Source organism: Bubalus kerabau, chromosome 1 (genome assembly GCF_029407905.1).
Source record: "Bubalus kerabau isolate K-KA32 ecotype Philippines breed swamp buffalo chromosome 1, PCC_UOA_SB_1v2, whole genome shotgun sequence".
In the NCBI taxonomy this organism is placed as follows: Eukaryota; Metazoa; Chordata; class Mammalia; order Artiodactyla; family Bovidae; genus Bubalus; species Bubalus kerabau.
In genome coordinates this window covers 200,735,003-200,750,847 of record NC_073624.1, presented here as the reverse complement: position 1 = coordinate 200,750,847, position 15,845 = coordinate 200,735,003, and the positions used below count along the sequence as shown (strand labels likewise).

The window sequence follows — 15,845 nt, the reverse complement described above, 5'->3', positions numbered from 1 at the left end:
AAGAGGTAGGGAATCTACCTGATAAAGAATTCCGAATAATGATAGTGAAATTGATCCAAAATCTTGAAATCAAAATGGAATCACAGATAAATAGCCTGGAGACAAGGATTGAGAAGATGCAAGAAAGGTTTAACAAAGACTTAGAAGAAATAAAAAAGAGTCAATATATAATGAATAATGCAATAATTGAAATCAAAAACACTCTGGAGGCAACAAATAGTAGAATAACAGAGGCAGAAGACAGGATTAGTGAATTAGAAGATAGAATGGTAGAAATAAATGAATCAGAGAGGAAAAAAGAAAAACGAATTAAAAGAAATGAGGACAATCTCAGAGACCTCCAGGACAATATTAAACGCTACAACATTCGAATCATAGGGGTCCCAGAAGAAGAAGACAAAAAGAAAGACCATGAGAAAATACTTGAGGAGATAATAGTTGAAAAACATCCCTAAAATGGGGAAGGAAATAATCACTCAAGTCCAAGAAACCCAGAGAGTCCCAAACAGGATAAACCCAAGGCAAAACACCCCAAGACACATATTAATCAAATTAACAAAGAACAAATATTAAAAGCAGCAAGGGAAAAACAACAAATACACAAGGGAATTCCCATAAGGATAACAGCTGAACTTTCAATAGAAACTCTTCAAGCCAGGAGGGAATGGCAAGACATACTTAAAGTGATGAAAGAAAATAACCTACAGCCCAGATTATTGTACCCAGCAAGGATCTCATTCAAATATGAAGGAGAAATCAAAAGCTTTACAGACAAGCAAAAGCTGAGAGAATTCAGCACCACCAAACCAGCTCTCCAACAAATACTAAAGGATATTCTCAGATAGGAAACACAAAAATGGTGTATAAATTCGAACCCAAAACAATAAAGTAAATGGCAATGGGATCATACTTATCAGTAATTACCTTAAACGTAAATGGGTTGAATGCCCCAACCAAAAGACCAAGACTGGCTGAATGGATACAAAAACAAGACCCCTATATATGCTGTCTACAAGAGACCCACCTCAAAACAGGGGACACATACAGACTGAAAGTGAAGGGCTGGAAAAAGATTTTCCATGCAAATAGGGACCAAAAAAAAGCAGAAGTAGCAATACTCATATCAGATAAAATAGACTTTAAAACAAAGGCTGTGAAAAGAGACAAAGATGGTCACTACATAATGATCAAAGGATCAATCCAAGAAGAAGATATAACAATTATAAATATATATGCACCCAACATGGGAGCACCGCAATATGTAAGACAAATGCTAACAAGTATGAAAGGAGAAATTAACAATAACACAATAATAGTGGGAGACTTTAATACCCCACTCACACCTATGGATAGATCACCTAAACAGAAAATTAACAAGGAAACACAAACTTTAAATGATACAATAGACCAGTTAGACCTAATTGATATCTATAGGACATTTCATCCCAAAACAATGAATTTCACCTTTTTCTCAAGCGCACATGGAACCTTCTCCAGGATAGATCACATCCTGGGCCATAAAGCTAGCCTTGGTAAATTCAAAAAAATTGAAATCATTCCAAGCATCTTTTCTGACCATAATGCAGTAAGATTAGATCTCAATTACAGGATAAAAACTATTAAAAATTCCAACATATGGAGGCTGAACAACACGCTGCTGAATAACCAACAAATCACAGAAGAAATCAAAAAAGAAATCAAAATTTCCATAGAAACGAATGAACATGAAAACATAACAACCCAAAACCTGTGGGACACTGGAAAAAAGTCAAATAAATAACCTAACTCTACACCTAAAGCAACTAGAAAAGGAAGACATGAGGAACCCCAGGGTTAGTAGAAGGAAAGAAATCTTAAAAATTAGGGCTGAAATAAATGCAAAAGAAACAAAAGAGACCATAGCAAAAATCAACAAAGCCAAAAGCTGGTTCTTTGAAAGGATAAATAAAATTGACAAACCATTAGCCAGACTCATCAAGAAACAAAGGGAGAAAAATCAAATCAATAAAATTAGAAATGAAAATGGAGAGATCACAACAGACAACACAGAAATACAAAGGATCATAAGAGACTACTATCAACAATTATATGCCAATAAAATGGACAACGTGGAAGAAATGGACAAATTCTTAGAAAAGTACAACTTTCCAAAACTTGACCAGGAAGAAATAGAAAATCTTAACAGACCCATCACAAGCACGGAACTTGAAACTGTAATCAGAAATCCTCCAGCAAACAAAATCCCAGGTCCAGACGGCTTCACAGCTGAATTCTACCAAAAATTTAGAGAAGAGCTAACACCTATCCTACTCAAACTCTTCCAGAAAATTGCAGAGGAAGGTAAACTTCCAAACTCATTCTATGAGGCCACCATCACCCTAATACCAAAACCTGACAAAGATCCCACAAAAAAAGAAAACTACAGGCCAATATCACTGATGAACATAGATGCAAAAATCCTTAACAAAATTCTAGCAATCAGAATCCAACAACACATTAAAAAGATCATACACCATGACCAAGTGGGCTTTATCCCAGGGATGCAAGGATTCTTCAATATCCGCAAATCGATCAATGTAATACACCACATTAACAAATTGAAAAATAAAAACCATATGATTATCTCAATAGATGCAGAGAAAGCCTTTGACAAAATTCAACATCCATTTATGATAAAAACTCTCCAGAAAGCAGGAAGAGAAGGAACATGCCTCAACATAATAAAAGCTATATATGACAAACCCACAGCAAACATTATCCTCAATGGGGAAAATTGAAAGCATTTCCTCTGAAGTCAGGAAGAAGACAAGGGTGCCCACTTTCACCATTACTATTCAACATAGTTTTGGAAGTTTTGGCCACAGCAATCAGAGCAGAAAAAGAAATAAAAGGAATCCAAATTGGAAAAGAAGTAAAACTCTCACTGTTTGCAGATGACATGATCCTCTACATAGAAAACCCTAAAGATTCCACCAGAAAATTACTAGAACTAATCAATGATTATAGTAAAGTTGCAGGATATTAAATCAACACACAGAAATCCCTTGCATTCCTATACACTAATAATGAGAAAACAGAAAGAGAAATTAAGGAAACAATTCCATTCACCATTGCAACGGAAAGAATAAAATACTTAGGAATATATCTACCTAAAGAAACTAAAGACCTATATATAGAAAAGTATAAAACACTGGTGAAAGAAATCAAAGAGGACACTAATAGATGGAGAAATATACCGTGTTCATGGATTGAAAGAATCAATATAGTGAAAATGAGTATACTACCCAAAGCAATTTATAGATTCAATGCTATCCCTATCAAGCTACCAACAGTATTCTTCACAGAGCTATAACAAATAATTTCACAATTTGTATGGAAATACAAAAAACCTCGAATAGCCAAAGCGATCTTGAGAAAGAAGAATGGAACTGGAGGAATCAACCTACCTGACTTCAGGCTCTACTACAAAGCCACAGTCATCAAGACAGTATGGTACTGGCACAGACAGAAATATAGATCAATGGAACAAAATAGAAAGCCCAGAAATAAATCCACGCACATATGGACACCTTATCTTTGACAAAGGAGGCAAGAATATACAATGGATTAAAGACAATCTCTTTAACAAGTGGTGCTGGGAAAACTGGTCAACCACTTGCAAAAGAATGAAACTAGAGCACTTTCTAACACCATACACAAAGATAAACTCAAAATGGATTAAAGATCTAAACTTAAGACCAGAAATTATAAAACTCCTAGAGGAGAACATAGGCAAAACACTCTCCAACATACATCACAGTAGGATCCTCTATGACCCACCTCCCAGAATATTGGAAATAAAAGCAGAAATGGACAAATGGGACCTAATTAAACTTAAAAGCTTCTGCACAACAAAGGAAACTCTAAGCAAGGTGAAAAGACAGCCTTCAGAATGGGAGAAAATAATAGCAAATGAAGCAACTGGCAAACAACTAATCTCGAGAATATACAAGCAACTCCTACAGCTCAACTCCAGAAAAATAAATGACCCAATCAAAAAATAGGCCAAAGAACTAAATAGACATTTCTCCAAAGAAGACATACAGATGGCTAACAAACACATGAAAAGATGCTCAACATCACTCATTATCAGAGAAATGCAAATCAAAACCACTATGAGGTACCATTTCACACCAGTCAGAATGGCTGCGATCCAAGTCTACAAGCAATAAATGCTAGAGAGGGTGTGGAGAAAAGGGAACCCTCTTACACCGTTGGTGGGAATGCAAACTAGTACAGCCACTATGGAGAACAGTGTGGAGATTCCTTAAAAAACTGGAAATAGGACTGCCTTATGACCCAGCAATCCCACTGCTGGGCATACACACTGAGGAAACCAGAATTGAAAGAGACACGTGTACCCCAATGTTCATCGCAGCACTGTTTATAATAGCCAGGACATGGAAGCAACCTAAATGTCCATCAGCAGACGAATGGATAAGAAAGCCATGGTACATATACACAATGGAGTATTACTCAGCCATTAAAAAGAATACATTTGAATCAGTTCTAATGAGGTGGATGAAACTGGAGCCTATTATACAGAGTGAAGTAAGCCAGAAAGAAAAACACCAATACAGTATACTAACACATATATATGGAATTTAGAAAGATGGTAACCCTGTATACGAGACAGCAAAAGAGACACAGATGTATAGAACAGTCTTTTGGACTCTGTGGGAGAGGGCGAGGGTGGGAGGATTTGGGAGAATGGCATTGAAGTACGTATAATATCATATATGAAACAAGTCGCCAGTCCAGGTTCGAGGCATGATACTGGATGCTTGGGGCTGGTGCACTGGGACGACCCAGAGGGATGGTATGGGGAGGGAGGAGGGTTCAGGATGGGGAACACATGTATACCTGTGACGGATTCATTTCGATATTTGGCAAAACCAATACAATATTGTAAAGTTTAAAAATAAAATAAAATTTAAAAAAAAATACTGCTTATCTAACAAAATAAGTAAACAATCTTGACTTTATGCCTTACAAGTGACTCCTTCATTTCTCTTACTTCCAAATACTAATAGCAAAAATCTTGTAAGAATTAACAATTGTTTTGCACTTCTTCTTCCCTATTGTCCTATTCCTCTTCAACACTTCACTAAAAGCTCTTACAAAGATCACCACTGATCTCCATGTTGCCAAATCCATAATTACTTATCTGTCTCATCTTCCTCCATCTCTCAGTGTTTTTAGCACAGTCATTATTTTCCCCTTGAAATTGTTTCTTAAAATGACTTTCTAGACACCACACTTTCTTGATTCTCCTACTTTGCCAGCTGTTTCTTTATAGTCTCCTTGACTTCACCCAAGAATTTAATTCTTGACCTTCATCTCTCATCTCTTCTCTTATTTACACTTATTCCCTTTGGGATCAGATTCATTCCAGTTTTAAAATCAGTCTCCACACTAAAAACTTTATTTTTATCACTGGTCCTAAGCTCTTACCTGATCTCTGTCCTGTATATCCAAAGGTTAATTTGGTATCAACCTTTGATGTCTAACAAGCACAACAAAAACATAAATATCCAAAGTCAACTCCAAATCCTCAAATCTTCTCTTCTCCAAATTGCCATAGATTCTTCATCATAGACTCTTAGCTAAGGACTAATAGTCTAAGGACTGCTGCCATAGACTCTTAATCTGTTTCAGCCTACATATGACACAGAAGCCAGAAATAATTATGATGAAATAATCAACCTAAATAATCATTTAAAATTAAGATCTTATCATTCTTATACATAAAATCTTTCAACAGCTTCCCTTAACACTTAAACCCACTCTTAACCTTGATCTACAAAACCAAACATGATCTAGTCTCTGTATACTTCTTTGGTTTGTTCTTTGATAATTCTCACACTTCCTTACAACGTTCTAATAATGAGAATCTAGGAAACCCTGGTACACTGTTGGTGGGAATATAAATTGGTACAGCCACTGTGAAAAACAGTATGGAATTTCCTCAGAAACTAAAAATAGAGCTACCATGCATGTGTGTGTGTTCAGTCATATCTGACTCTCTGCAACGCCAGGGATTTTAGCCCACCAAGCTCCTCTGTCCATGGGACTTTTCAGGCTAAAATACTGGAGTAGATTGCGATTTCCTTCTCCAAGAGCTACCTTATGACTTAGTAATTTCATTACCAGGTATATATCCCAAAACCGCCAAAACACTAATTTGAAAAGATACATGAACCTCACTGTTTACTGTCAAATATTTACAATTGCCAAATATGGAAGCAATCTAAGTGTACATCAGTAGACAAAAGGATAAAGAAGATGTGGTGTACATATACAATGGAATACTGAAAGTGTTAGTCATTCAGTCATGCCTGACTCTGCAACCCACGGCCTGTAGCCCACCACGCTTCTCTGTCCAAGGAATTCTCCAGGCAAGAATACTGGAATGGGTAGCCATTTCCTTCTAGAGGGGATTTTCCTAACCCAGGGATTGAATCTAGGTCTCCTGCATTGCAGATTGATTTTTTACCATTTGCCACCAGGGAAGTCCACAATGGAATACTAGTCAGCTATAAAAAAAGAATGAAATTTTGCCATTTGTAACAACATGGATGGACTTCGAGGGTCTTAAGCTAAGTGAAAGAAGTCGGGCAGAGAAAGACAAACACTATGTCATTCATATGTACAATCTAAAAAAAAAAAATAAAACCAGTGAATAAAACAAAAAAGAAATAGACTCACAGATACAGAGAACAAATGAGTGGTTACCAGTAGGGAGAGGGAAGAGGGGATGGGCAAGATATAGGGGATTAAGAGGCACAGATTACTATGTATAAGATAAATATGCTATAAGGATATATTGTACATAATTAAATGTACATAATTTAAAATTAAATAGACAAGTCATGTGGCTCATAAGAGAAGGTTTCTACTGTTAATACAATAACTGAATGTCCCCAGTTTCTGGCTGCTATTGTTCAGTTGCTCAGTCATGTCTGACCTCCTAGCGACCCCACAGACTGCAGCATGCCCAGATTCTCTGTCCTTCACCATCTCCTAGAGTTCATTTAAAATCATGTCCATTGAGTGGGTGATGCCATCCATGTCATCCTCTATTGTCCACTTTTACTCCTGCCTTCAATTTTTCCCAGCATCAAGGTCTTTCCCAATGATTCAGCTCTTCACGTCAGGTGGCCAAAGTACTGGAGCTTCAGCTTCAGCATCAGTCCCTCCAGAGAATATTCAAGGTTGATTTCCTTTAGGATTGACTGGTTTGGTCTTGCTTTCCCCAGTTTACCTCTGTTTAAGTCAAGAAGCTATAATATTCATTTAATCACCCAAACCCAAAACACCTGCCTAATATAAGCACCCTTTTCATAAGTGGCAAATGACATACAGAGACTCAGTCTTATCAACAGAACAGCTACAAAAACATAATCATCTCTCAATTTGTGCTTTCTGAATATTTGATTCATCAGGCACAGGTGCAGCTACTGAGGACTGAAAAAGGTAGACAGAAATAAGAAGAGTCCAAAGGACATACCACAGTTTGGGTGTTTGCAGTAAGAAAGGCTGTCCTTCACACAACCTGCATATAACACAGTTTGGGGAGGTATTTATCTTGGAAGCCAGGGAAAGAAATGACGAGCCAATGTGAAGATACTGCAGTAGAGACTTAGATAATCTAGTCAATAGAGAAAGAGTTTAGAAGAATGCAGGATAAAGATGTCCAGAAGTCAAATAGAAGGGTAAAAGTAGTCGATCAGAAAGGGGAGCTTTAAAAATTATTACCATCCAGTTACATGGAAAGTAACAATTATGCTTCTGAGGCCGTATTTAAGTCTTACATTTAAAAACTTTGTAATTCTCAACTCAATAATTGGACTAATGTTTTTCTCTGAAAATGTTCCAAGACTTACAGATATCACTCTCTTCCATTTTCCTTTCCCTCAAAATCACTCCAAATAATAAATGAAGAAAACCAAAGTATTTCATTGACAAATTACTATTGTTAGCAATTTAGAACTGTATTTCTTGGCCTCTAACACATATTAATAGAAGCAGAATGGTCATCTTTACTACATGTAATCAATCTGCCTTTACATTTTTATGGGAGGATACTTCTATGACACACATAAAATTAATTATGGGTAACTGTCATGTTTCATAGAAACCAGAGTTCACAGCTACTATAAGGAGAATACAAACAGTAAGAATAATCAGAGTTGTGGGTATTTCTCCTACAATAGTTCAGGGAATTTCTCAGGCTTTTCCATTGGTTATTTTAAGGTCAATTCTGTTCTCATATTTATAAGACAATACAGTACTCAAGCTGATATGTAAACATATTTTAAAAGCCTATAGCAAACACCATACACAAAAATAAACTCAAAATGGATTAAAGACTTAAATGTAAGACCAGAAACTATAAAACTCTTAGAGGAAAACAAAGGCAGTACACTATTTGACATGCATCACAGCAAGATTCTCTTTGACCCACCTCCTTGTGTGTGTTCTCAGACACTCAGTTGAGTCCAACTCTCTGCAACCCCATGGACTGTAGCCCACCAGGTTCCTCTGTCCATGGGATTCTCCAGGCAAGAATACTGGAGTGGGTTGCCATGCCCTCCTCCAGGGGATCTTCCCCACCCAGGAATCAAACTCATGTCTCCTGCACTGGCAGGCAGGTTCTTTACCATTAGTGTCCCGCCCCTACCCCAAGTAATGGAAATAAAAACAAAAATAAACAAATGGGACCAAATTAACAAAGAAAACAATAGACAAGATTAAAAGACAACCCTCAGAATGGAAGAAAATATTTTCAAACAAAACTGACAAAAGATTAATCTCCAGAATACAAAAGCAGCTCATACAGCTCAATATCAGAAAAACAAAAAGGCCACTCAAAAAAATGGGCAGAAGAACTAAACAGACATTTCTCCAAAGAAAATATACAGATGGCCAATAAATGCATGAAAAGATGCTCACCATCACTCATTATTAGAGAAATGCAAATCAAAACTACAATGAGGTATGACCTCAAACCGGTCAAAATAGCCATCATCAGAAAAATCTACAAACAAATTCTGGGCAGGATAAGAAGAAAAGAGGACCCTCCTACACTGTTGGCAGGAATGTAAAGTGATACAGCCATTATGGAAAACAGTATGGAGATTCCTTAAAAAACGAGGAGGGAGGAGGGTTCAGGATGGGGAACACCTGTATACCTGTGGCGGATTCATTTTGATATTTGGCAAAACTAATACAACTATGTAAAGTTTAAAAATAAAATAAAATTAATAAAAAAAATTAAAAAAAAAAAACTAGGAATAAACCTACTATATGTCCCAGCAGCCCCACTACTGGGCATACACCCTGAGAAAACCAGAATTCTAAAAGAGACGAGTACCACAATGTTCACTGAAGCACTATTTACAACGATCAGGACACGGAAGCAACCTAGATGTCGACAGATGAATGGATAAAAGATGTGTGGTACATATTATATGTACAATGGAATATTACTCAGCCATAAAAAAATCACAAATGAGTCAGTTCTAGTGAGGTAAATGAACTTAGAGCCTGTTATAGGGTGAAGTCAGAAAAAAAAATATAGTAAATTAATACATACATATGGAATCTAGAAAAATGTTATTAACCTGTTTTCAAGGAAGGAATGGAGAGGCAGGTGTAGAGAATGGACTTGTGGACACAGCTGGTGAGGGACTGAATGGGAGGAATGGAGCAAGAAGCATCAACGTATAGACACTATCATGTGTAAAATGAATAGTTGGTGAAAAGTTGCTATATAACACAGGGAGCCCAGTCTGGTACTTTGTGATGACCTAGAAGGGTGGGATGGGGGAAGGGAGGAAGGATCAAGAGGGAGGGGATATATGTATAATTATGGCTGATTTCCATTGTTGTATGGCAGAAACCAATACCTTGTAAAAAAAATTTTTTTTAATGTTTAAGAGTTGGACACGACTGAGTGACTTCACTTTCACTTTTCACTTTCATGCATTGAAAAAGGAAATGGCAACCCACCCCAGTGTTCTTGCCTGGAGAATCCCAGGCCCAGGGGAGCCTGTGGGCTGCCGTCTATGGGGCTGCACAGAGTCGGATACAACTGAAGTGACTTAGCAGCAGCAAGCCTATAGCAGTATACTGGAGAAGACTCTTGAGAGTTCCTTGGACAGCAAGGAGATCAAGCCAGTCAATCCTAAAGGAAATCAACCCTCAATAATCATTGGGAGGACTGATGTTGAAGCTCCAATACTTTGGTCACCTGATGCAAAGAGCCAACTCACTAGGAAAGACCATGATGCTGGGAAAGACTGAAGGCAGGAGGAGAAGGGGACAACAGAAGATGAGATGGTTGGATGGCATCACTGACTCAATGGACATGAGTTTGAGCAAATTCTGGGAGATGACAAAAGACAGGGAAGCATAGTTTGCTGCAGTCCATGTGATCGCAAAGAGTTGGACACAACTAAGCAAATGAACAACAAATAGCAGTATTTACAGGTGTCTTTCATGGAAATTTTCTGTTCAACTAAATTTAAAAACACTATATCAGAGCAGTTGACGTGCCCAAGAATTTAATGAATTTAAAAGGTAACAGATTCTACAGAGTTTCATATCTATTTGATCAGGAAACCATGACCATGAGCATCCATCCAGTGATATCATTTTGGTAACTACTGTTTACTTATTCATGAAAGAGATAAATCCAAAACAGGTAAAAGTACAATGGCAAACCTACACAGTCTTTATTCCTTACATGTTGTAAGAGATGGTGAAATAGAGTAGCTCTACTCTTAATTGGGCTTTCTTGGTGGCTCTGACAGTAAAGAATCTGCCTGCAATGCCAGACACCAGGGTCAGAAAGATCCCCTGGAGAAGGGAATGGCTACCCACTCTAGTCTTCTTGCCTGGAGAATTCCATAGACAGAGGAGCCTGGTGGGCTACAGTCTATGGGGTCAAAAAGAGTCAGACACAACTGAGTGATTCTCACACACACACACACACACACACATTTAATAATCACACAAAATGAAAGGTCTTTGGTCCAAACATGTGGAAATGCAATTATACTCTGCAAGTTGATGAAAACTAATTGATGGCGGATTCTTTCAACAAAGACAACTTAACTTTTTGCCCAACAGTTTCTGTAGATAGATATGAAAAGGATTTATGGGCCCTCTAATCCACATATTTGTACAAAGGAAAAGCTAAGAGGAGTACAGTAGAATTTTAGATTTTATGATTGTGTTTGGGGTCATAGTTTTATTTGGAGTGAAAGCTTATTTGGAAAAATGCAATATAATACAATTTACTGAGCATTTTAAAATGATTCAAAGTCATAAAATGAGAGGCGTTAAATAAGCCATTTATTTACATCTTTACGTTTACAAGTCACCTTGGAGATGTTAAAAAAAAAAAAATTAGTTAACATTCAAAGTATACCCTGTTACTTACAAGATTTGTCTTCACATTTAGAAGACATTTAACAACACAAAATACAGGCTCCGGCAAGCACAATGTATCTTTATATATTAGCCTCCAACCTAAATCACTTACTAGCTAGTTTGTGACCTTGGAGAAAGTCCTTAATGTCATGTGTATCTCAGAGTCCTCATAAGTAAAATAGTAGAACTCTGGAGACCCATATGGAAGCTATGGCAATAAACTAGACAAAAAGTGTGACAGAGGTCTAGATTAGGGTGGAAAGAGTGGAGATAGAGGGAAGTGAGCGCATTCAAGTTGAAGGTAGAGCTGACAGGACCTTCTCCTGGGTTTGATGTTGGGGAAATAGGAAAGGAGAAATCAAAAATGACATCAGATTACCAGCTTGAGCAATAGGCTGAATATTTCTCAACAGGTAAGACTAGGCAGAAACAGATTTCAGAAAGGAAAATTAGAGGCTTAGTCTTGGCTATCTGAGTTTGAGATGACATGAAGATGTCAAATAAGCAAATATATACTTTGAATCCTAGCTCAAACAAATGGTCTGGCCTTGTAATAAGAGTCATCAGAATGTATTCGTAATTACCACCATGCCAGAGGATTTAATGAGATCACCTAACTGTTATGAGAAAATAATATTGTCTCTGGTTTACCTAGATCATTTTTATATAAATCAACTGAGTTGTAAAACAAAAACTTACATATTTCATGTCACAGACTCCTTTGGTAGAATGATGACATCTCTGGACACACTTTTCATAATAATTTTTCTTTATGTATAAAATAAAATGCACAGGATAACAAGGAAACCAATTACTCTGAAATACACTTATCCAACTATAAAAATTAAATTTAAAATAGTTATTTATTTTTAATACACTAACTATGGAGGTAAGTCTAGAAACGAGCATAAATTCCAAGTGCTGACAAGCATAAATGATATTTTGTAGTATCTGTAACAACTGGAATATGGCAGGAAAAAAAATGTTATTTCTGCTAATGACAAAGACACAGATGCTCTCATCCTATTGTGTGTCTATACTCAAAATGAAAATAATACAAACGGTTAGTAGTGAGTACCTGCTCCCCTCAAGGAGGTCACTGTGTTGGTAGTATTAGGAGTAGGGAAGGGTAGAGTAGAGAGCACACACAAGTCATGAAACCACTGAATTATGGTGTGAGAACATTTATGAAAAATGAATGTTCACTGAGGGATAGGAGCACACAGGAAGGCCGTACTAAGTCTTCTCACATATGTATCTTTAGCCATGTAGGTGACGAAGTGTGCATTTGGCTTTTCATATGAAGAAACAACATGAAACAACATGAAAATAAGGAATCTGAGAGAGCAATCAAGTGCAGCAGCAGCATAGTTCCTCTGTATTGTCCTAACTTTCTGTGTTATTTCTTTTCTCAAAAAGGCAGGAGAAAATCCAGGTATCTCACACCTGTTATTTCTTTCAGTCTCTCAAACAGCATCCTGATCTGTTCAACAGAATCAGGGTACAAAGAATCCTTTGAACTTTCTAATCATTCTATGTGGAACCTACTTATCCTAGATCATTGCATGGTTTGGTTCCACAGTTCATTCAGGTATCTGCCAACATGACCTTGTATGAAGGCTTCTGTCAACACCAAATACAAAATAGCCCCTCTTCTACATCATTCTCTGCCTACATTTTTAAAATAGCACTTACAACTGCTTGAAATTATATTCTGGAGAGAAAAGACTAGTTTACTGTCAGACTTCTCCATCCCAAGGTCAGCTCCTTAAGGGCTGTAACACAGTCTTGTTCATAGCTGTCTCTCCACAGGCCCTAGATAAGCAATTGGCACATGGTAGTAGTCAGTCCCTAAACATGTGCTGAGTAACTCAGTTAATCCACATATTGTTTAAGGATGTATTATCACTGGGTTGTAGCCAAGACTACCACTCTGTTTCAAATGTCCTGGTGTCCCTCACGATCCACCTTGTATACGTAACACAATGCATCCCTTGCCCTTACATGTGCTACACAAACATCCATGTGGCTACCTCTTCCTTTACCATCCCCACCTTTTGTTAATGTTCCCTGTTCTCATCCATTGACATGCTGACGACAGAGTAGAAACTCTTAGATGTTGCATTCCAATATAATACCCTGCCTATCGCTAAAGATAGTGACACTATCACACTCTACATCCCTGTGCCAGGCTAGAAGGGACTTTGTCTCCCAAAGCTACTGACAATGTGGCAGAGAAGTCCTTTGGTGACACCAGGCTAAGGCCTCTAAACACCACCTGGTCCTGCCTCTCCCCTGCTTCTTCTCTTCCTGCAGCTGACTCCCCTCCCTGCCTTTCCTCTAATTATATCTCCTCTCTCAGAGTACTAGCACAATAATTAATTAATTCCTTAATGTTTTCCATGTTTAAATTTCTCAACATAGTGGTATAGGCAAGAAAATGAGAATCTGCCAAGGCAGCCAGCGATACAGAATATGAATTAAAGAAAGTATTGGGGAGGGGAGGTGTACATGGATGAAAGAATATTAGGTAACATGCTGATAACAGTAACAGATTAAATAAATAACATAGCTGAACATCTTCTAATGAATAGATAAATCTAGTTTGGGATATTTATAATGCTAAGTGCCACTGGTACAACTAACTATAATAGATATGTTGAAAAAGCAGTTAAGAATGTGAATTAAGGAGCTGGGAACCATGAACATTTGGGAGGCCATAAATTAAGCCATGAATATGGATCATGGCTCCCAGGAAAATTAAAGAACAGATAGCAGGGTGTCAAGTATAGGATGCTAAAAAAAAAAAAAGTTCAGCAGAATGATGATTTTGTTATTAAAATTCAAAGTTTTGTGTAATACAAAAGCAGAAATCTCTGAAGAAAACAAAATTTGATTTCAAGCAGTTACCATTATTATTTTTTGGCCCTCAAGTGTGATTCTGTATAATAGGATAGCTATTGAAGTGCTACATTACCCTTTAAAAATGAAACTAACCTCCAAGCTTCAGTCACGGCACAGTTAACAAATAGAGGAGGCGGCAGAAACTGCCCCCTTCTCATCAACCAACTCCCTTCACCAAATCTGAACATGGAGCCAACTGCATTACAGCACTCATCGCTCAACACTGATTTTTAAATCTTGCTTCTGACAGGTTACAGTGCCTAGCAAGGCAATTCTCAAAATTCATGAAAGAATAGGTCACTTGCCTGCCTGCTGCCAGCTCCTTCCCAGGCCATCCTCGCTGCCCCTCCTCCTCTGATGCCTCAGTCCCCAGTCATGCTCCATGCCCTCACTGGACTCAGTGGGCTGCAGGGCTCTCACCTGGCACTGGCCTATGGCTGCAGTGCCCTGAGCTGGAAGTGAGGAAGAGAAAGCCCAGGAGTGGCGGGGGAGTTAGTCCAACCCCCGGCGCTTCTCCAACCCTCCTCCACCCCAGCTTGCTCCCTAACAATTCAGGGTCCCCCAGAGGGCCTGTTCTTGACTTGTGCCCCTTCAAACTTGAGAAGTCAGAGCTTTAGGGCCAAAAGTAACTTATTTTACACAGTAATTTGAGAGACCAACCTCGTTCTTCCTGCAGCATCCATACAAACAATGCGTAATTTTCCATAGTATGCAGACAGTGAGCAATACCAATACGAAGGGTAGAGGACTGGTCTAAGATTAGTCTTTCGACCACAAGATTAAATCTGAGCTCTCCTGACCACTGCCAGGGACTTATTTGGATCACTAAGCCTTCTTCTGAGAAGCTGAAGACTCTGCTACCTCTTACGGAAGTCTGGAAGGCTCTGTCCTGTGGTTGGCAGATTGGGCCTGCCCCTGGCGGGTCGGGGGTTAACAGTGTATGAGTTGGCCTGAGACTACTTAAGCCTAAGCTATTTCTAGCCATCTTCTAAAGCAGGAATTATCAAACTCTGGTGTGTGTGTGGGAATCACCTGAAAGCTGATAAAGAGACAGGTTCATTGAAGGACCCAAGACGTTATTTTTACCAAGTGCCCCAAGTGATTCTAATACAATAGAAGTTAGAGAAACCAGAAGATGCCTACATTGCGTCTTAAGTTATCACACCCAAAAGGGAGATGATTATTGAAAGAGATTCCAAATTTCCTTGTTTTGTCTTTGACCTTCAGATCAGTGTATTGTGCATTGCGTTCTTTTGAAAAATACATATACAAATAAGTATTAAAAAAAAATCAGGAGACAGCTGAAGCTGATCATTCCAAGATTCTCTGGTGCACTCATGCATTTGCACAGGTTTCGTTCTGCATGGAACCTTTTCTCTCGCCACTCTTTCATCCCTTACCCCCTCCACAGCTGGGCTGAACATTTCTGTTTTGTCACCCACAGGCCTACTTCTGATATTTGC

The 15,845-nt window shown here is 38.1% G+C and overlaps 1 protein-coding gene across 1 annotated transcript in view; it reads right to left on the bottom strand.

The window, feature by feature from the left end:
- Positions 1-15,398, bottom strand: part of LOC129629676 (uncharacterized) — a 60,330-nt gene extending 44,932 nt beyond the window's left edge. Inside the window, exons 1-2 of the mRNA XM_055549812.1 lie at positions 15,043-15,398; positions 14,688-14,834 (exon numbers count right to left, since the gene is read on the bottom strand). Of these exons, the coding sequence (XP_055405787.1) occupies positions 14,688-14,834; positions 15,043-15,367 (472 nt within the window). The 5' untranslated portion in view covers positions 15,368-15,398. The remainder of the gene's footprint in view (positions 1-14,687; positions 14,835-15,042) is intronic.
- Between the last annotated feature and the right edge of the window lie 447 nt (positions 15,399-15,845).